General features: G+C 41.9%; 1 protein-coding gene across 6 annotated transcripts in view; it reads left to right on the forward strand.

Moving 5' to 3' along the window:
* Window positions 1-19,862, forward strand: part of LOC137383515 (arf-GAP with dual PH domain-containing protein 1-like) — a 135,258-nt gene extending 115,396 nt beyond the window's left edge. For all 6 annotated transcript variants that reach the window (XM_068056545.1, XM_068056546.1, XM_068056543.1 and 3 more), the window contains exons 5-11: window positions 294-406; window positions 1,967-2,113; window positions 3,662-3,745; window positions 9,969-10,031; window positions 13,186-13,257; window positions 15,529-15,757; window positions 17,476-19,862. In XM_068056545.1, coding sequence (XP_067912646.1) covers window positions 294-406; window positions 1,967-2,113; window positions 3,662-3,745; window positions 9,969-10,031; window positions 13,186-13,257; window positions 15,529-15,757; window positions 17,476-17,504 — 737 coding nt within the window. In that variant the 3' untranslated portion in view covers window positions 17,505-19,862. The remainder of the gene's footprint in view (window positions 1-293; window positions 407-1,966; window positions 2,114-3,661; window positions 3,746-9,968; window positions 10,032-13,185; window positions 13,258-15,528; window positions 15,758-17,475) is intronic.
* The last annotated feature ends 2,239 nt before the right edge of the window (window positions 19,863-22,101 follow it).

Here is a 22,101-nt window from a genome sequence, read left to right on the forward strand (position 1 = left end):
ATTACAAAGAATTTTACAGCACAGAAACAGGTCATTCCTGTGTTTTATGCTTCATATGAGCCTGTTCTCACCTTACTTTATCTCACCCTATCAATATATCCTTCTATTCCTTTCTCCCTCATCCTTATCTAGCTTCCCCTTAAATGCTCATCATCTCAACCACTGCATGTGCTAACGAGTTTCACAATAAGGGAAGAATGGTTCTCTGGAATAATTTGGTTGCCAACTCTAAGGAGAACTGTTATCCCAATGGATGTGTTTTTTTGTCAGTCTCCTGTTGCATTTCATTCCAGGTTACAGAGAAGGCCTTCTGTGGAAGCGAGGGCGTGACAATGGCCAATTCTTAAGCAGGAAGTTCATATTATCAGAGCGGGAAGGCGTGTTGAAATACTTCAACAAACATGATGTAAGTTCATCATCACCTGTGTTAAATACCCTTGCCTGTTCACTAATGTGGAAAAATCTGAAGCTTGCATAAAACGCTCAGATTTAAGTTACAGTTTCTAGGTTTAAAAAAAATAAATGTTTGAAATAGTTTACTACTAAACTTGGCAACAAGCATCAACATTTCTGGAATTAACTCATCCCTCAAGTATCTATCAAAATCCGCAAAAAAACATTACCATGCACTGCATCTACAGTTCAAATCTGATCTGATCACTGACTCATTCTCTCAAGTGGACACAAGTATGTTTTTTTTATGTATTCATTCACTGGATGTGGGCGTCTCTAATTGCCCTTGAGAAGGTGGTGGAGGGCCCCCACTATGGTTCATGCGGATTATTATAGTTTTTCACGAAAGTTTAAATACAACTCAGTGGCTTGCTTGGCCATTTCAGAGGGCAGTTACAACCACATTGCAGAGGGTCTGGAGTCACATGTAGGTCAAACCAGGTAAGGATGGCAGATTCCCTTCCCTAAAGAACATTAGCCAAACCAGATTACAACAATCCGTCAATTACCTGGTCACCATTACTGATACTAGCTTTTTAATTCCAATTAACTGAATTTAACTTTTCCAGCTGCCGTGGTGGGATTTGAACTCACATCTTGACTAGTCCAGTAACCTAACCACTATGCTGATCTTGATGGGAGCACTGGTAGGGAGGGAGCAACTGGACTTAGTGCCATGAGAAGGGTAGAGCAGGAAAAGGGTAATATAATGGGGGAGGCAGTGGAGGAGGAAAGTGCAACCTGTTTACTCCTCATCATGTCTTCTTTTATGTTTCTTTTTTTCTCCTCTTGTCATCCTCCGCAACAATTCCATGGGATGCTCAACTCCCTTGCTACAAGGTCCATGCCAATCTTGTTGTATGATTAACTGTTAAAGGGCACGCGAAAGTGGCTTAAAATGACTCACTTCCTCAAGTCTGATCCATTCCAGCCACTGATTGATCATGACTGTGGAGAATAGTGGGAAAAAGCCACATCCTCCACTTCATAGCACAGCACATCAACTTGCGCCTCTGCAGTCACACATACAGCCTGCATAAACTCACAACCAGCACATCTATTTTTCCCTTCCTCGCCTCAGTCCAGTATCATGCTCTCTGAAAATTATCATGATCATTCTGGTTTCTGTATTCAGCAAAGTCATCAGACAATGTTTTATTCAACCCTAACAGTACACGCAAAATCAGGAAGCAGGAACTCAGTATGGCATCACAAAGTAGGTCAGAAAGTGGTAAGAAACTGAGGGACTGACAGCATTACACAGCTAGGATATAAATCTCAAGGTCATCATGAGGTCTATTGAATTTTTATAACTTTTTTGAACACTTGTTTATTAGTTCTAAAAATATTGGAGATAGTGGGAGGATGGAGAAAATGCTATTTGACTGGGGCCGAAGCGGTTGGAGGTTGCAAGACTTTTGATGAGACCCCTAGGAATAAGTGCAACCAGAGTTGACAACCCTCTCCTGCCCCCTTCAGTTCTGCTCATCTTTTTGCTTCCTCCATTTTTCAGGCAAAAGATCCAAAAGCTGTTCTAAGGCTCGAACAAATCAACGCCACCTTTCAACCGACGAAAATTGGGAACCCAAACGGACTGCAAATTACATATTTAAAAGACAACAGCACTAGGAATATATTTGTTTATCACGAAGATGGAAAGGTGAGGTAAATGCATTATGCAAATTAAAGTAACTATTTTAAAATAGATCAGGAGTGTTTATGAGGGTTTTTTTTGGCTAGAGCGAAGAAGATTTTTTTATTTTATTTTATCTAGAGATACAGCACTGAAACAGGTCCTTCGGCCCACCGAGTCTGTGCCGACCAACAACCACCCATTTACACAAACCCTACAGTAATCCCATATTCCCTACTACCTACCTACACTAGGGGCAATTTACAATGGCCAATTTACCTATCACCTGCAAGTCTTTGGCTGTGGGAGGAAACCGGAGTACCTGACAAAATCCCACACAGTCACAGGGAGAACTTGCAAACTCCACACAGGCAGTACCCAGAATCGAACCCGGGTCCCTGGAGCTGTGAGGCTGCGGTGCTAACCACTGCGCCACCCTGTTTTCTGTACCCTTGTTTTTTTAAAAATAGTGGTCCTGGAGTTTTTGCAGACGGCTGTGGATCATTGTGCTCAGTCTAGCTGACTGCAAAAGGCAGATCATTCGTGTTCTGCAGTCACTTTACACTGAGACATGGAACACAACCAGTGACCTACAAGCTGGTTACTCTTGAACTGCTATTTCCGTGTTGATTTGGTACTGTTTTAACTGTTGGTTTTAAGAAACTCCAAAGTACACTTGTCCAATTTTCAATAATTAGCAGTTAGGAAACCTCAACTGGGCCAGTCTTCAATGAGCCAGTGTCAACGGGGCAGTAACTGTATCAAAATGAGTTTGGTCACTTGATTGTGCTGTTACCACTGGTGATGCCATTTTAAATATGCACCACTCCCTCTGTACTCCCCTGGAGTGCCAAGCTAGAATATGAGCTCAGGTCTCCCAAGTGAGACTTCAACTCTCCTGCTGTTCTTTAAAATAGTACCATGGGATCTTTTACATCCACCTGAGAGGACAGACAGGGCCTTGAATTAAGGTCTCATCTGAAAAACAGCACCTCCGACGTTGCAGCACTCCCTCAGTATTGCACTGGGAGTGTCAGTCTAGATTTTTGTGCTCAAGTCCTGGAGTGGGACTTGAACCCATGACCCAGGCCAGAGTGCTATCCACTAAGCCATGGCTGACAATAAGACTCAAAATGCTGAACCATACATATATCACACAACTTATAATCCACACTACATTTTATTATGGTCCATATGTTTTCTCAGAACTTTCTGTACTATCAGATAAACCATTCCAACTCCTCCTCATACATGCACCTGATAATATGGTATAGCATTCAGCACCTTAACGTAATAACCTAGTGTCATTCATTGCCATCTCAGTCACCAAGTTCAAAATGCATCTTCTGTAATTGTTTGAAGTTACAGTATTGGTTTAAACAGGCCTGCTGGACCAGCTGATGTACAGTGTTGGTTACTTGCTTGACCAGATGTACGGTGTCAGTCACTTGCTTGGTCAGCGATCTATGGCATTGGTCATTTGCCTGGCCAGTTGTATGGTGTTGGTCACGTGCTTGACCAGTAGTAGTTATATTTAAAGGATATATTTGCTAATTCTTTTTTTCTTATAAATAGGAAATAGTTGACTGGTTCAATGCAATCCGAGCAGCTCGTTTCCATTACTTACAAGTGGCATTCCCAGGAGCCAGTGACGCTGATGTGAGTCCCATTATATATTTAACTTCTTTACCAAAGGGTTAGAATGTGGAAATCGCTGCCACAAGGAGTAGTTGAGGTGAATAGCTCAGATGCCTTTAAGGGGAAGCTCAATAAACACGTGAAGGAGAAAGGAGTAGAAAGATGTGTTAATGGGGTTCGATGGAGTGTATGGGATGAGGCTTGTGTGGAGCATAAGACCATAAGAAATAGAAGAAGCAGTAGGCCATTCGGCCCCTCGATCCAACTCCGCCATTGAATAAGATCATGACTGATCTGATCTTGGTCTCAACTCCACTACTCCCTGATAGTTCAAAAATCTGTCCATCTCAGCCTTGAATGTATTCAGTGATTCAGCCTCCACAGCTCTCTGGGGTAGAGAATTCCAAAGATTCACAACCTTCTGAGAGAAGAAATTCCTCCTCGTCTTCAAGTTAAATGGGCGACCCCTTATTCTGAAACTATGCTCCCTAGTTCTAGATATCCCTGTGAGGGAAACATCCTTTCAGCATCTACTCTGTCAAGTCCCTTCAGAATGTTATGTTTTCATAAGATCGCCTCTTATTCTTCTAATCCCCAATGAGTATAGGCCCAACCTGCTCAACCTTTCCTCATAAGACAACCCCTTCACCCCGGGAACTAACCTAATGAACCTTCTCTAAACTGCCTCCAATGCAATTATATCCCTCCCTAATTGAGGAGCCCAAAACTGCATGCAGTACTCGAGGTGCAGCCTCACCAATGCCCTGTATAGTTGTAGGAAGACTTCCCTACTTTTATACTCCATCCCCCTTGCAATAAAGGCCAACATTCCATTTGCCTTCCTAATTACTTGCTGTACCTGCATGCTAACTTTTTGTATTTCATGTGCGAGGACACCCAGATCCCTCTGTACTACTGCATTCTAAAGTCTCTCGCCATTTAAATATTTTGCTTTTCTATTCTTCCTATCAAAGTGGATAACCTCACATTTTACCACATTATACTCCATCTGCCAACTTTTTGCTCACTCGCTTGACCTATCTATATCCTTTTGTAGACTCTGTCCTCCTCACGACTTGCTTTCTCACCTATCTTTGTATCATCAGCAAATTTGGCTACAATACGGTCCAAGTCAATCACATAGATTGTAAATAGTTGAGGCCCCAGCACTAATCCCTGTGGCACTCTACTAGTTACAGTTTGCCAACCTGAAAATGACCCTTTTATCCCGACTCTGTTCCCTGTTAATTAACCAATCCTCTATCCATGCTAATATATCACCCCAACATCATGAGCTCTTGTGTAGTAACCTTTTATGCAACACCTTTTTTTAAATTCATTCATGGGATGTGGGTGTCACTGGTTATGCCAGCATTTATTGCCCATCCCTAATTGCCCTTGAGAATGTGGTGGTGAGCTGCCTTCTTGAACCACTGCAGTCCATGTGAGGTAGGTACACCAACAGTGCTGTTAGGAAGGGAGTTCCAGGATTTTGACCCAGCGACAGTAAAGGAACGGCGATATAGTTCCAAGTCAGGATGGTGTGCATCTTGGACGGGAACTTGCAGATGGTGATGTACCCATGTATCTGCTGTTCTTGTCCTTCGAGGTGGTGGAGGTCGCGGGTTTGGAAGGTGCAGTCTAAGGAGCCTGGTTTAGAAGGTGCTGTCTAAGCTGCAGTGCATCTTGTAGATGGTACACACTGCTGCCACTGAGCATCGGTGGTGGAGGGAGTGAATGTTTGTAGATGGTGTGCCAATCAAGCGGGCTGCTTTGTTCAGGATGGTGTTGAGCTTCTTGAATGTTGTTGGAGCTGCACCCATCTAGTCAAATGGACCCATCACACTCTGACTTGTGCCTTGTAGATGGTGGACAGGCTTTGAGGAGTCAGGAGGTGAGTTACTCGCCGCAGGATTCCTAGCCTCTGACCTGCTTTTGTAGCCACAGTATTTATATGATTGCTTCAGTTCAGTTTCTGGTTAATGGTAGCCCCTAGGATGTTGATAGTGGGGGATCCAGCGATGGTAATGCCATTGAATGTCAAGGAGAGATGGTTAGATTCTCTCTTGTTGGAGATGGTCATTGCCTGGCACTTGTGTGGCGCAAATGTTTCTTGCCACTTATCAGCCCAAGCCTGGATATTGTCCAGGCCTTGCTGCATTTCTACACAGACTGCTTCAGTATTTGAGGAGTTGCAAATGGTGTTGAACATTGTGCAATCATCAGCGAACATCCCCACTTCTGACCTTATGATTGAAGGAAGGTCATTGATGAAGCAGCTGAAAATGGTTGGGCCTAGGACACTACCTTGAGGAACTCCTGCAGTGATGTCCGGGAGCTCAGATGATTGTCCTCCAACAACCACAGCCATCTTCCTTTGCGCTAGGTATGCCTCCAACCAGCAGAGAGTTTTCCCCCTGATTCCCATTGACTCCAGTTTTGCTAGGGCTCCTTGATGCCATACTCGGTCAAATGCTGCCTTGATGTCAAGGGCAGTCACTCTCACCTCACCTCTTGAGTTCAGCTCTTTTGTCCATGTTTGAACCAAGGCTGTAATGTGGTCAGGAGCTGAGTGGCCCTGGCAGAACCCAAACTGAGCATCACTGAGCAGGTTATTGCTAAGCAAGTGCTGCTTGATGGCACTGTTGATGACACCTTCCATCACTTTACTGATGATTGAGAGTAGACTGATGGGGCGGTAATTGGCAGGGTTGGACTTGTCCTGCTTTTTGTGTACAGGACATACCTGGGCAATTTTCCACATTGCTAGGTAGATGCCAGTGTTGTAGCTATACTGGAATAGCTTGGCTAGGGGTGCGGAAAGTTCTGGAGCACAGGTCTTCAGTACTATTGCTGGAATATTGTCAGGACCCATAGCCTTTGCAGTATCCAGTGCTTTCAGTCGTTTCTTGATATCACGCGGAGTGAATCGAATTGGCTGAAGTCTGGCATCTGTAATGCTGGGGACTTCAGGAGGGGGCCGAGATGGATCATCAACTCGGCACTTCTGGCTGAAGATTGTTGCAAATGCTTCTGCCTTATCTTTCGCACTGATGTGCTGGGATCCCCCATCATTGAGGATGGGGATATTTGTGGAGCCACCTCCTCCAGTTAGTTGTTTAATTGTCCACCACCATTCACGACTGGATGTGGCAGGACTGCAGAGCTTAGATCTGATCTGTTGGTTATAGGATAGCTTAGCTCTATCTATTGCATGCTGCTTATGCAGTTTGGCATGCAAGTAGTCCTGGTTGTAGCTTAACCAGGTTGACACCTCATTTTGAGGGATGCCTGTGCTGCTCCTGGCATGCCCTCCTGCACTCTTCATTGAACCAGGGTTGGTCTCCTGGCTTGATGGTAATGGTAGAGTGGGGGATATGCTGGGCCATGAGGTTACAGATTGTGGTTGAGTACAATTCTGCTGCTGCTGATGGCCCACAGCGCCTCATGGATGCCCAGTTTTGCATTGATAGATCTGTTCAAAATCTATCCCATTTAGCACGGTGATAGTGCCACACAACACGATGGACGGTATCCTCAGTGTGAAGTCGGGACTTTGTCTCCACAAGGACTGTGCGGTGGTCACTCCTACCAATACAGTCATGGACAGAAGCATCTGCGGCAGGCAGATTGATGAGGACAACGTCAAGTATGTTTTTCCCTCGTGTTGGTTCCCTCACCACCTGCCGCAGACCCAGTCTAGCAGCTATGTCCTTTAGTACCCAGCCAGCTCAGTCAGTAGTGGCGCCACCGAGCCACTCGGTGATGGACATTGAAGGCCCCCACCCAGAGTACATTTTGGGCCCTTGCCACCCTCAGTGCTTCCTCCAAATGGTGTTCAACATGGAGGAGTACTGAGTCATCAGCTGAGGGAGGGCAGTAGGTGGTAATCAGTAGGAGGTTACCTTGCCCATGTTTGACCTGATACCATGAGACTTCATGGGGTCCGGAGTCGATGTTGAGGACTCCCAGGGCAACTCCCTCCCTACTGTAGACCACTGTCCCACCATCTCTGCTGGGTCTGTCCTGCTGGTGGGACAGGACATACCCAGGGATAGTGATTGCAGTGTCTGGGACATTGTAAGGTATGATCAAATAGCTTATCAAATGCCTTTTGAAAATTCAAATACACTGCATCTACTGGTTCCCCTATATCTACCCTGCTCATTACATCCTCAAAGAACTCTAATAAATTTGCCAAACATGATTTCCCTTTCATAAAACATAAGCATGGACCATTTGTGCCAAATGGCCTGTTTCTGTACAAAATTCAGTTTTTTTTTGTAATTTAACTCCGATATTGTTCCATTTTCTTGTCCTACTTCACACTTCTTGGTTAAATAAAGCCTTTTCTTCATCACCAATTTATATAGGGAATAAACTGAGTGCCAGTGCTGTGGTTTCACACATTGAAGTTTCTTGCAATCTCTGGAAGTTTCCATGCTACCAGAGAGAACTGTAACTAGGGACTTTCAGCATGACTCAATGCTGTAACTGCACTGTCTGAAAATTATGGGTAATAGAGGTACCGCTGTGATCAACTAATTGTGACGTTCCTGCAAACCCCCCTCCAAGTCACACACCATCCTGACTTAGAAATATATCGTCTGTTCCTTCATTGTCACTGGGTCAACATCCTGAAACTCCCTACCTAACAGCACTGTGGGAGTACCAAAACCACATGGACTGCAGTGGTTCAAGAAGGTAGCTCACCACCACCTTCTCAAGGGCAATTTGGGATGGACATTAAATGCTGGCCTTGCCAGTGATGCTCACATCCTGTGAATGAATTAAAAAATACACCAGGTTTTCCACTGCTTCAACAGAAAGGCTACAGCGTAGTGGTATCAGTCAGTGATGTAATTATTGTGGGATATAACCGAGTTCACAATTTTCTGAGCCATTCACCTGTTATAAATTGGACTACCGTCAGCCGGAGTTTTAGCTGCTTAGACAGTTCGAACTGGGATGGAGCAGTGGAGAATTATGTGGATATAAGAAGTTAAGAAATTCCCGGCTGCTTCACTGGTGACCAGGGAGAGTCGGAGACACCTGCCCCACATAAATCGCCTTGTGATAAATTAAATAAGAACATAAATAAGACCCTTCAGCCTGCTCCGCCATTCAGTAAGATCATGGCTGAACTTCTACTTCAGCTCCACTTTGCCAGCCAATCATCATACCATTGATCCCCTCAGTACCCAAAAATCTGTCTCAGCCTTGAACATACCCAACGACAGAGTATCCACAGCTCTCTGGGGTAGAGAATTCCAAAGATTCACCATCCTGTGAGTAAAGAACTTCCACTTCACCTCAGTCCTAAATGGCTGACCCCTTATCTTAAGACTATGACCCCCAGTTCTGGACTCTCCAGCCAGGGGAAACAATCTCTCAACATCCAAGTGCAGAATGGGTACAGGGTTCCGTTACCATGGAGCAAGCTTGTCCCATCCCACCAATATTGCAGTCCCATCCAACCAATTATCATAAGTTAGATATGCCATCTTGAAATATAAAAAGCACTGGCATTTATATTGTGCCTTTTACACCGTCGGGATGTCCCTAAGTGCTTTACAACTAATGGAGTATTTTTCAAATGTAGTCACTGTCGTAATGTAGGGAACACGTGGTCCTAACTGGTCAAGCTGCCAGAAACTTTTAAGAACCCCCTCCTGCCCAGATTTAGCTGCTGAAGTTCCAGCGAAAGTCCTGTGTGCACTTGGACATCACTATGCCTTGCCTCTTGGCAAGCTGACCCCAAGTTCCCTGGGCTTACATGGTGTTTCCCTGTGAAATCTTGCACTACACATCAAGGAGGCCAAACCCCACTTATATGGGCTCTCTCTAGTCTGATCTTTCCACATTCCTACATCCTAGCCAACACGCCTCATACACTGAGAGCTATTTCCTCATTCCAGAACAACAGCCTTGTCGTTCTCATTCTTTGCTGAAAGCAGCAATATCGACATCCCCAGTTCCATTGTTCACTTAGAATCTCTCCTCCCCCACAGTGCAAATTTGCAGATTAATGCTGTTCCAGAGCCCTGTTTTGGATCTCCCTACCCAAGGAGGCCACTAATGCAGCATCCAACAAGAAACGCAATGGGTTAGGCATCAAGTAACACCTAAAAGGATCTAGCTGTGTCACCCAGCTTTAGTTCCAGCCCTTGGTTTGAGCTATAGATGTAATACTGCCGAGAATCCTGGAAGAATATTAATGGCAACATTTTCCTTTATATCTCAGTTGGTGCCAAAACTGACAAGGAATTATGGGAAAGAGGGATACATGGAGAAGACTGGTCCGAAGGTCGGTAAGACTTTGGCACTTAAATCATTGAAAAAAATTACATTATTTCTTTGGGTCATGAGAAAGATTCACTGTTTATAAACAAGCCAGATAATATTTGCACTTCAAATGCTTCTGTTATTGTCGTGTCTCCGTGGAGTAAAATCTTTGGTCTGATCTGTAGAGCACAGGATAGGCAATCTGACCCATCCAGAATATTACATCTTCCCCATCATCCTATCTCACCCTAAGGTTCTCCTCTATTCCTCTCCCTGAATGGTGATTCAAAGTGTTGACTGCTCTTGGCACAAGAACCTTCTTCCTTCCATATGTTCCAAACATTCCTTTCGCCAGTTTTAATCACTTGTTCCAGTATCTTCAGATGCCTTGGAGTTCAGTTTCAGATTAACCTCTCCGAGGCCACTCGATCAGTGTTTGTATCCTCGGTTGGAGTTAAAAATGCTTAATATGCCACTCAATCAAATTGTATATTTCTAGAGTCCCCTCTTAGTAGGGATTTCCCTGATGTCTGCAGGATTAGTTAAAGATTAATCTCCAGCACACTGCCGCAAGTTACCTGGGAGAAAAGGCTATTTCACTGGAGCAGGATGGTTGGAGGAGTTAGGCCACGTGACAAAACCTCCAGAAACACGGCCAGACTGTGTTGGCAACCCTATCTCTTGGCTTTTACTGATTCTCTTTACCTTGGGAACAGCTTCATTGTGCTTCTGTGCACTCGGTTCATGCCATGAACATAGTATCCTGTGTGTAGTCTAACCAGGGCCTTGTACAGTTTCATTGTGACATCTTCTCAGTTAAGCATTCTATTCTCTTTAAAGGTGCTATATGAATGCAAGTTGTTGTTGCTGCCCTAGTGATTTGAGCTAAGTGCCAAACCAATTAAACCATGCCAAGAATCCTTTCTACTTTACAAGAACAACCTGCATTCATAGAAGACCTTTTAATGTAGTGAAACATCCCAAGATACGTCGTGAGAGCGTTACCAGACCGAATTTGATACCGAGCCACATGAAGAGATATTAAGTCAACGGTTAACTATTTCAACACCACCCATGGTATACTTATTAGGTCCATAAATTGTGACGTTCTTCAACAAAGTAATTAATTCAGGAGAAAGGACAGTACTTTTTTTTCCTCAGGCTTATAATCAGTCTTTAAAAAAGTCTACTTTATTTCAAAAATACTCCATCTTGAAGAGGTGTCTCAGAATTATATAGGAACTCCTTCAGACAACCACCAATTGTTTTTATTGAAAGAGGAAGCTGAAGACGCAGGCTGTATACATGAACTAACAAACACAACCATCTCCAATAAGCGTCAAGAAAGCTCAGTCCCTCTCTCTCGTCCAGCCTGTTGGCCCCCCCTGCTGGTTGGTGTCATTGATGCACCCAAATTCAGCAGCAGTTTCATGATCACAGTCAGATCTGAACTCAATGGCTTGTGATTCTGAAGTCAATTCTGTGTGTACTGAATAATCCAAAAACCTCAGACTCCCAAGCTTGAAAGAACCCAATACCATGCAGCGAGATAAAAACAGAAAGTGCTAGCAATACTCAGCAGGTCTGGCTGCATCTGTGGAGAAACAGAGTTGACGTTTGGAGTCGGATATGACTTCTTCAGGACAAATCCCAGTTGTTTGCTTTTCCCCTATTTAAACCAGAGTAATGTCACTTAACACCCGTCTCTTGCCTGGCTTCTACTCTTTTATAAACTTTACTCCTTATCAGGGAACAAAACTCCCACAAAACCCCCTGAAGTAGACACACTTTAGTATTCAAAATGTTTACTGTGGGGAATTAAGTGTTGTTCAGTGGATGGAAATAGCTGTTAATACAAGATGCTCACAGACACATTAAAATATTAAAACATTTAAAACGCTGAACATATTCTAATGAAAAGTCTATTTTGAAATTTCTTGCCCAGCAGACTGATTTGAAGTTTAGTTCAGTCTGTTTGATTAATCCAGTGATTTGCAAAACGTAGGCAAAAAATAAGATTCTGAACATGTCATACCATATATCCAAAACTCTACTAACTTCCTAGAACTGTACCACATTTTTCCAAGACTCAGAGGCAAATTAGTGGCTGTCCACAAAAGATTGAGGGTGATTAGAGAGAGAGAGAAGTGCCCACAAGATAGTTTAAATATGGACAGCAGCAGCATGCAAATAAAGCAAAATTTGGAGGTGGAGGGGTCAGGAGGATTTTTAACCTAGGGACTAATGCACATCCCATCCATCACTTTAAATACCCATTCCCTCCACCCTGGTGCACCATGGCAGCAGTGTGTACCATCTGCAAGATGCACTGCAGCAACTTGCCAAGGCTTCTTCAGCAGCCCCTCCCAAACCCGCGACCTCTACGTCTAGGACAATGGCAATAGATGCATGGTAGTACCATCACCTGCAAGTTTCCCTCTCAAGTCACACACCATCATGACTTGGATATGTATTGGCTGTTCGTTCACTGTTGCTGGGTCAAAATCCTGCAACTCCTGCCTAACAGCTCCATGGGTGTACATTCATGGACTGCAGCGGTTCAAGAAGTTGGTTCATCACCAGCTTCTCAAAGACAATGAAGGATGGACAATAAATGCCAGCCTTGCCAGCGACGCCCACATCTCTGCATTTTTTTTTAAATTCTAAGAAGAATCTAATTAGATGGTATAAAAGCAAAATACTGCGGATGCTGGAAATCTGAAATAAAAACAAGAAATGCTGGAACCACTCAGCAGGTCTGGCAGCATCTGTGAAAAGAGATCACCGAAGAAGGGTCACTGACCCGAGACGTTAACTCTGCTTCTCTTTTCACAGATGCTGCCAGACCTGCTGAGTGACTCCAGCATTTCTTGTTTTTATTTCTAATTAGATGGTATATGTAAAAGCAAGCTCACAAATGATTCAAAGTCAATAGATTGCCTTACGTTACTGTAAACTAAATTGCACTGTTTATTTTTCACTGACAATTTGTTCTTCTTGAAAGCTTTTCAGTCTTTCCTTCCCTGTGTTTCAAACTCCCTGTGAAAGTGTCGACGCGCTCTTAAATGTAAACTAACTGTCGCCGCTACTGCAGAATGACTTTGTATATTTATTTTACAGAACTTTCATCCCATCTCTTACGCCAGTCCATCTAACCTTGCTCTGTGTTTTCTCAGCAAACTGAAGGGTTTAAGAAACGATGGTTCACGTTAGATGACAGGAGGCTGATGTATTTTAAAGACCCATTGGTAAGCACAGGACACATGAACTCATTTCTTATGTTAAGGAAGCTAGCCTATTCCTCCTCCTAAATGCTCAGGATGTAATCGCATACTGGTAACCCTGGCACAGGATTCCTCCTTGAGTCCATTACTGGCACAAGTCATTTTTCAATAAATGAAACAAATGCACTTTATTCCACCACTTTTTTTTTAAAAGGCATGAGCAAAGACTTTATGCATTTCAGTACAAACTAACTCAAAAGGAGGACAAGTGGAATTAAATGGCACCTAAATTCAAAGCAAGCCTGATGTGCTAAAGTTTCTACGTTTCTAGCAGTGATCACATGCTAAGCCTTTGAGGGCCAGTTTCCTCCAATTGATCCTTAAGTGACAAGTACAAAATGGGAAATCCCGGGGGGCAAAATTGGTCTTTTCTATCAAAGTCAATGGACACAGTGTATAAGGGACTGGTGATTCAGTATGAGGTCCGTTTCATGCTACTGGCAAAACCAATTTTCACCCCTCTTCATTTTCCATTCATACCCAACTCACTAGGATAATCAACAGGAGGAATTTCACTGCCAGATTTTGACTGCTATAAGCAGCAGTTTGGTCAATGCATATTTTTAAATTTAAAGTTAAAAAGGCAGTATCAGGGTGAATGGCCGCATAATTTACTACCGGTATGAGATTAACAAGAGGCATCAGTTTCTGAGTGTGACGGAATCTGTGGTATTGTTGTATTTTGATCATGGCTACTTGCAGATAACAAAATGATTTTGCACTGTGCCTCATCAACTCTCTGCCAGGACAACTCTGAGCTGGCAAGGTTTGAATAACATTGCTCTCATGTTCTGAATGTGCAACTGTAGAAACTGTTTGTTAAAAGTCATTAGTACCATGGAAGGAACATTTTGTTAAATGATTGAATGGAAAAACTATCCCACCATCATCTGCCTCAAAGATTCAGGAAAATGTTAAAAGTTTTTTTCTAAAAATATGATAATGAAGGATTCCTTTTTCTCTTCACTATCCCTTTCCCCAGAACTACACCAGCTTTCACTTATTTAGTACCTTTAACATAGAGAAACATCCCAAGATGTTCACAGAAACCAAAAACATCAGGATACGAAACCAAAGGAGGAGATATTTTTGGTAGGGGCAGCGACAAAATGCATGATCAAAGAGGTAGATTTTAAGGAAGGTCTTAAAAAGAGGGAGGGGTGGTGAGGTAGCAGGGGAGGGAATTTGAGACCTTGGACCATATGAGGCTGAAAGCATAGTTGTCAATGGTGGATCAAAGGGCGTGGGGTTATGCAAGAAAGTCGATGGAATGGGGTGAGGTTTTAGAGGCAGTTATATGATCCATATCCTTTGATACCCTTACGAAATAAAAATCTAACAATCCCAGTCTTGAAAAATTCACTTGAACCCCAGCATCCAGGGGGCAAGAGAGTTCCAGATTTCCACTCCCCTTTGTGTGATAGAGAGCTCCCCGATTTCACTGGTCAATGCCCTAGCCCTATTTTTGAGAGATGAGGGTAGAGGCAGGAATGATTCCCAATCCCATTACCACAAGGAACACTTGTGGGAAGTGTTGGGATCAGCTGTGCTGCCTCTTTCCCAGCCAAGCCCTAGTTGAAGTATCTGCTGCCGCCCACTTTTTAAACTCAAACATGATGAAAAAGAAAGATTTTCATTTATATAGTGCCTTTCACAGCCTTAGGACATCCCAAAGTGTTTTACAACCAATGAAGTACTTGTGAAGTGTAGTCACTCTTGAAATGCAGCAACCAATTTGTGCACAGCAAGGTGCCACAAACTATGTGATGACCAGATAATCTGTTTCAGGGATAATAATTGCCCAGGACACCAGGGAGAATTCCCCTGCTGTTCTTTCAAATAGTGCCACAGGATCTTTTATATGCACCTGAGACAGCAGATGGATCCTCAGTTTAATATCACATTTGAAAGACAGCATCACCAACAGTGTAATACTCACTCAGTGTTGCCCTGGGAGTGTCGGGCTAGATTTTTACACTCACCTAGAACAGGACTTGAACTCACGAGCTATCTAACTCAAGGTGAGAGTGCTACCCACTGAGCCACGGCTGATACCATAGAAGAAAATGAGAACTTGGGTAAGGCACAGGAGGGCATCCAGTAACTGTGGGATAGTACCCCAGCACAAGTGCCCAATCTTTCAATCACATTCAGTTGGCCTGTTTCCTTTTACACAATGGAGCAGAACAATGCTAGAGAGAGAAGAAAAAAAAAGTCCACTTTCTTTCATTTCAGGATGCCTTTGCTCGGGGTGAAGTGTTCATTGGGAGCAAGGAAAATAGCTATAGTGTTTTAGATGGTCTTCCTCCAGCAACCCAAGGAAATCATTGGCAATACGGAATTACCATAGTAACCCCCGACAGGAAGTTCCTGTTTGCATGTGAAACAGAGAATGAACGTCGTATTTGGATGGAAGCCTTTCAGAAGGTTATTGACAGGGCAATGTTGCCCCAGGAGTATGCAGGTAAGGAACAAAAACTTTTGCCAAAAGTCTTTCCCCTTGTGTATGCAAAGAAAGGAGCAAATCTGAGGCATAATAATAACTTGTGTTTATATAGCTACTTTATTGTAGTACAATGCCTCAAGGCCCTTCACAGGAGCACAATCGAACAGAATTCGGCACAGAGCCACTTAAGGAGATATTAGGCCAGCTGATCAAAAGCTTGGTTAAAGAGGTTGGTTTTAAGGAGACTCTTAAAGAAGACAGAGAGAGTTAGAGAAGTTTAGGGAGGAAATTCCAGGGCTTATGACCCAGGCAGCTGAAGACACAACTGCCAGTGGTGGAGCGATTAAAATTGTGGATGCGTAAGAGGCCAGAATTGGAGGAGTGCATAGATCTCGGAAGTTGTAGGATTGGAGGAGGTTATAGCGATGGGGAGGGGCAAAGCCATGGAGGGATTTGAAAACAAGGGTGAGAATTTTTAAAATTTGAGGCACTGGTGGACCAGGTGCCAATGTAGGTCAGCAAACCCAAAGGTGATGAGTGAAATATCCTCTAAATTCTGAATGCTATTAGGGCTTATGAAAAATATGGGACTTCCTATCTTTAGATTCATATGGTTTCAAGTAATTAGGATGAATGTACCTGCTCTCCAACTCTCAATATAACACAGAATAACTCTAGAATTAGCCCATCCTAAAAAGCACTAGAATAAAGATTAATATAGGCACAGTGCTGAATATCTGCTGTGGTGCATATTTGTGTATGTACTGTCGTTTCCCTTTTGAATAATTCATTCAATCACCTCAGCATCATGCTGTGTCATTATTTGGTTCAAATGTTTCATGTATTGAAATGAAAATTTGCAACAAAGACTTGTTTTTGAAGAATGGTTGACACCCATATTAACCTCGACTGCTTCTGTCTTGAAAGATGCGGATATGTTTCCACTGGTTCAGCTTTGCAGCGTTTTACTGTTCTGGAATTTGTCCTCTCTTTTAATGTATGTGTCCTCCATTAACATAATGGAGAAAGGAATTTGATACCAACCTGCTGGAGATTGCGGTGATGATACCCCTTAGCAGAATATCTAAGCTCCTGTCCCTTTCCCCATTTTCTGCATTTGTTTAAAATGTTTTCCCGAAAAATTTAAAGGAGATAATCTACATGTGGGATCCCTGCTATATCACATGCACCAATACACTAATTAACCTTAATAACTTCATGAACACTTAAGAATTAGCCTTTAATATATATTATTTAAAACGACAATATGGCTCAGTTAATTTGCAGGAAATGAAACTTCAATGTTGACCAATTAGACTCCAAAAACATGCAATTCAGCTATTAGACCAATCAAATTGAGGAAAAGGGAAGCGACTGATGGCTTTTTCATCAGCCCATTCTTGACATGCCCTATTACCACCCCATTTTGCCTTCTTCATTTTGTCATTTAATCACTCCTGCCTTTCACTGTATCACAAGCTTTTGTTCCTTTCCTGTCCCTCCTTTTCCAAGTTCTGTACCTGCTAAATAGCTGTTTAGCTCTAACATCTTCCAGTTCTGACGAATGGTCACTGACCTGAAACATTAACTGTTTCTCTCTCCACAGATACTGCACAGATAGCAGCATTCTCTGCTTTTAGACCAAAGGACTTAAATTTTTTTTTAAACTAAGCATTTTTGTTGTCAAAGTTGCTTTTACAATGAAATGACCGCTGCCTTTTGTGTTTTTTTTCCAGTGGAAGCACATTTTAAACACAAACCGTAGAAGGACCCTGGTTTCCTGAGGCCGTGGGCACATGTAGGACATCACCTGCTCATCACTGTTCTTTTTGAAAAGTGAATTGTTCGGTGTTTGTGCAGCAGTCTGTTTCCCTCTGTCCCATCCCTGTGCCCCCAATACTCCCCCTGACAGTTACCAGGGTAAGGGGTATGAGGGTGAAGCCACCAGAAGAAAACTAAACTGTGGCAAGAAAATGAAATTGAAAGTGATGTGCATGTCGCTAAACTGTAAAATCGAGAGCATGAATTTTACCTCGGCATTTGGGACAACTGTCAAAACTTACGGTTCAATTCACACGACAACACTGCATGAGTATTTTTATTCATTAATATTTAATCCCAGAATGTTTCCACAATAAGACACTATAAACACAATATGAAAAGCTGAAGGTTTTTTTTTTAAATTCAGTCTCTTGTTTTATGTACCCACCTGCAACTGTCCATTGCTGGTCATGTGCCAATTCTCTTGTTAGTCAACTTTGTTCTTACAGTCTTCAAGCAGCTGTATTTAAGTGTATGAAGTAAAAATTAAAGACTGTAGACTTTAACCAGCAGTGATTCTACATGATAAACTTTTTCCAATGTCCATAATGATTTTTTTGTCTTAGTTGCAATTATGACCACTCACCAACAAAACTTGAAATTGCTTTTTATTTCTCCTACATGTGTATATTTTCTCCAGACTGTCAAAGGAAGAAACATACCAGTTAGTGAACCTGAAATTATTTTAACTTGAGAAGTCAGTATGTCGTGTCACATTGGTACTGCTTTTTTCTGTACAAAAATACAGCTTTAATTAAATTGCGTCTAGCTGTTTTCAGAAGGTGTGTTCTCAAAGGCATGTGTTCTCTGCTTAAAGTAAATGATAGTTATCCTGTACTGCTCAGTTTAAAGTTAAATTTTAGTGATATATTGTGTTCTGTGATGTCTGTGCCAGATTATAGTGTAATATATAATTATCATGGTAAACAATGTAAAAAGCCTTTCCGTTGCAACAATTCATCCAAAATTGTATCCTCAGCTTTTTAATATGTATATTTTTAAAAACTGAATCATTTAAGTCTGAGATTTATTTTGCAAAGTTGTGAATGAACTGCAATTAAGCCACCAACCATATTTATCAATTTTCATTCATGTGTACAGTAACTGTGAGTACAGTAGCATTAAATATTACACTAAATGCATTTTTTTTTAAGTGTACCTCAACAATGGGACCAATAATCTTTTCTGAGATGAAATCTCAGCCCAAAACATTAAGCATCCCTAAGGTACCTGAAAAAAAGCATCCAAACATAGAATTTCTAGTAATGTATAGCAAGCCTGTTACATACAGGAAGGTCTTGAGATTAAACATGATTGGATGTAGTGTTTTTTTTTTAATATACAAAAGTCAGTGGAAGCATTCTCTTGTATGTGGTTATTCCAATCTTCAACGGGAACGCGAGTTGATTTGAGGGTTCCAGTGATAACGGTTTGATGGTGCGAAAAGTGAATGATGTCAGCTGTCATGGAGGGAAACTGTGCCTAGAGACATAACTGACAGCATACTTAACAACAGTATCTCAGCAAACCAACACTTCATGACAGCAGACTTAAGATGAGCCTCAGCCGACATGTCAGGACAGGAAGTGAATTAAGGAAAAAAAAAGTCCGCGTGAGATTCTTTATTCCAAATACAGAATGAAGTTTTCCAAATCTAATTTATATAATCAATCACTTTGAAGTTATACATGCAATTTGCATTGTTTCAGTCTCCATTTTCTCTCACTTGCACCTCCCTGCATAAAGCAATGTATTCACAGCCAGTGTGCCAAACTGGATTGTAGCTGAAGAATTATATATATTGGGAGTAACATAACCTGCATTTTGTTTCTAACTTCTTTCTCATTGTTATTGGGATTTTTGCAGTTGATGCTTATGGTAACTTATATATGGATTTTGGAAATATTAAATGTTATGCTGCTAACAATTAAAATGAAGTATGCACTGGTAGCTATAGAGGAGAGAACTAACTTACTAAGTTTTAAGATAGCAGACAATATACTTGAATATAGGAATATCAAAAAAGAAAAGTGGATAACCAAAAATTAAGATCCTGATGATTATGAGGAAGAGTAATATGAAGCATAGGATTAATTGAAGCATAAATGTGTTCATGTCCATTCCATTTGTGTTCTAATTTGGTGTGCATTTGATTCTGGAAACCATGTTTAATGTACAGTGGAGAAAATGGTGCTGAAATGAAATACTTAAAGTTATCATGACGTCCCAGACCAGACTTTGGATGTTGATTACTTTCAATTAAAAGGTCTTGACTGTGTTGCACAAATGAGACAAGTTGTATTGTGGTGATTGCATGCTATTCCTTCATACTAATTTTAACTTTTCCTTTCAACATGGAATGAAAGTCTTTAAACGTAAGGACACTATAGTAAAAGCAGAACTATATGTTCCAATGATCCAGACATTTATTCTGCTTACGTTTGAGAAATGTGTTGCTTAATATTTTATCAATTGGAACACCATTAACACCAAGTCATCCTGACTTGAACATAGATCTGTCATTCCTTCATCGTTGTGCATCAAAATCCTGGAATGCCATACCTAGCAGAGCACCTTCACCACAAAGACTGCAGTAGTTCAAAAATGCAGCTCACCACTACCTTCTCAAGGGTAGCAAGGGATGGCCTTGCTAGCACCACCCCAATCCCACAAATGAATAAAAAAAATTGTTCCTGATTATTTACATCTTTTAAAATCTTTAATGTAGGGGTATATTACATTCCTATAAAACAGGCTGAAATAGTTTGTTTTCTTGTAAGATGAGTATCAAGGACTTTTTTGTGCTTACCAAGATAAGGGATGTTAATGCTGGGAAATTAAATCTTTCCCATTTCAGCCATTCAACATCAGGCACCTACGGAGGATACATCAGAGACTAGATGTAGAACAAAGTCCTTTATTGTCTGCCTCAACAATATATCTCCTATACAAGCTGGAAAAAACACCATTTACAACAGCTTTCTGGTATTTCTGCACACCAGTAATCTCATGACCTCTAAATGAGCGTGTTCAAAATTAAGGGCTCACACCCCTACAAGCTGAACTAACACTATCCAAACTCTTCAATGAGTAATTTGAGACATAAGCTATGGTAAGGGTAGCACACTTGGAAGGAACAAGTGACTTTGGTTTCCAAACCTCTCCAGATTTTGATTTGGGGGGGGGGGGGGGGGAGCGGGGAAGTGCTGTAGAATAATGCTGAGATTGATTGTTGTGATTAATCAATAACTCCATTATTTGTAAGGTGCGACAAGTATGATGGGAGAAGGTGAACTAAGATGGACCTTGTTTATATTTCATTTAGCAATTCCTCTGTAATACCAATCAGTGAGAGTTGGATTCAAACACAGGTCCTCAGAGGTAAAAGAGCAATGTGTTAACTCTCTCTCCACCCACTCTGGCCACTCCACCTATTTCAATCCTTTCCGACTAAGGAAGTCCGTTTGCAACATGACAACAGTGATTCCACCACAGAAGTACTTCATGGTCTATAAAGTGCTTTGGGAATGTCCTGAAAATGTGAAAATGCAAGACTTTTTATTTTCTTTTTTCTATCTTAACTAGTTTTTTACAATTATGTAGAATAAAATACAAATTCCACCCTCCTCATCATTTGATGTAAGAGAAAGCCTGTTTCAGCACAGTATTGTCATTTAGGGGGATGTTAAACCAAACCCTACTATCTGCTCCGGTAGATTTTAAAGGTGTAATGACATTATATAAAGAGCAGCAAGTTCTCCTGGTTTTATAGTCACCATTCCTCCCTCAACTAACAGCCAGAGAAAAAGAAATGAACCACCATTCCTTCATTTTTGCTGGGTGAAAATCCTGAAACTCCCTCCCAAACACTGTGGGTGTACCTAGATCATAAAGACTGCAGCAGTTCAATAAGTGGCTCATCGCCACCTTCTCAAGGGCAATTAGGGATTAGCAATAAATGCTGGCCTTGCCAGTTGTGTCCACATCCCAATGAATGAATTTTTAAAAAATCTCATTGCTGCTCATCTGGCATTTTCTGTGCACTGCATGACTGTTGAATTTGCCTACTGAACAGTTACTGGACACTGAAAAGTAATCCACTGAGAGTGAGATACTGTGATAGTTCGAAGTGACCCAATAAACTGCTGCAAAAATGCAAATCTTCACTGATTTTATCAATCCTTAATGCGCACGTGACCCAACTTTCAATTGAAATAATGGGCCTCCTGGAATAATATTCACTTGGCTCCTGGGGGGGGGGGGAACACTGGTGGCAGTGTGGAGGATGATGGAGCAGGAAGGTACTCGTGGTCATTCACTCATCTTTAGCAGTTAGGCAGCATTTGCCCACACAAAAAGATATATACCCTGAAACTAAATGTACAAATGTTGACCAATTATCTTGGGTTCCCATTTAACTGGTCAACATTTTATTCAGGTTGCAAAGGTCAGCAGCACTGCAGGTTACCCCGCCTAAACAGAGTATTCAAGGGACAAAAGGAGTGCAACAGTGAACCATAATGCGCAGTAACTATTCAGCT

The sequence above is a fragment of the Heterodontus francisci genome, chromosome 24 (genome assembly GCF_036365525.1).
Source record: "Heterodontus francisci isolate sHetFra1 chromosome 24, sHetFra1.hap1, whole genome shotgun sequence".
In the NCBI taxonomy this organism is placed as follows: Eukaryota; Metazoa; Chordata; class Chondrichthyes; order Heterodontiformes; family Heterodontidae; genus Heterodontus; species Heterodontus francisci.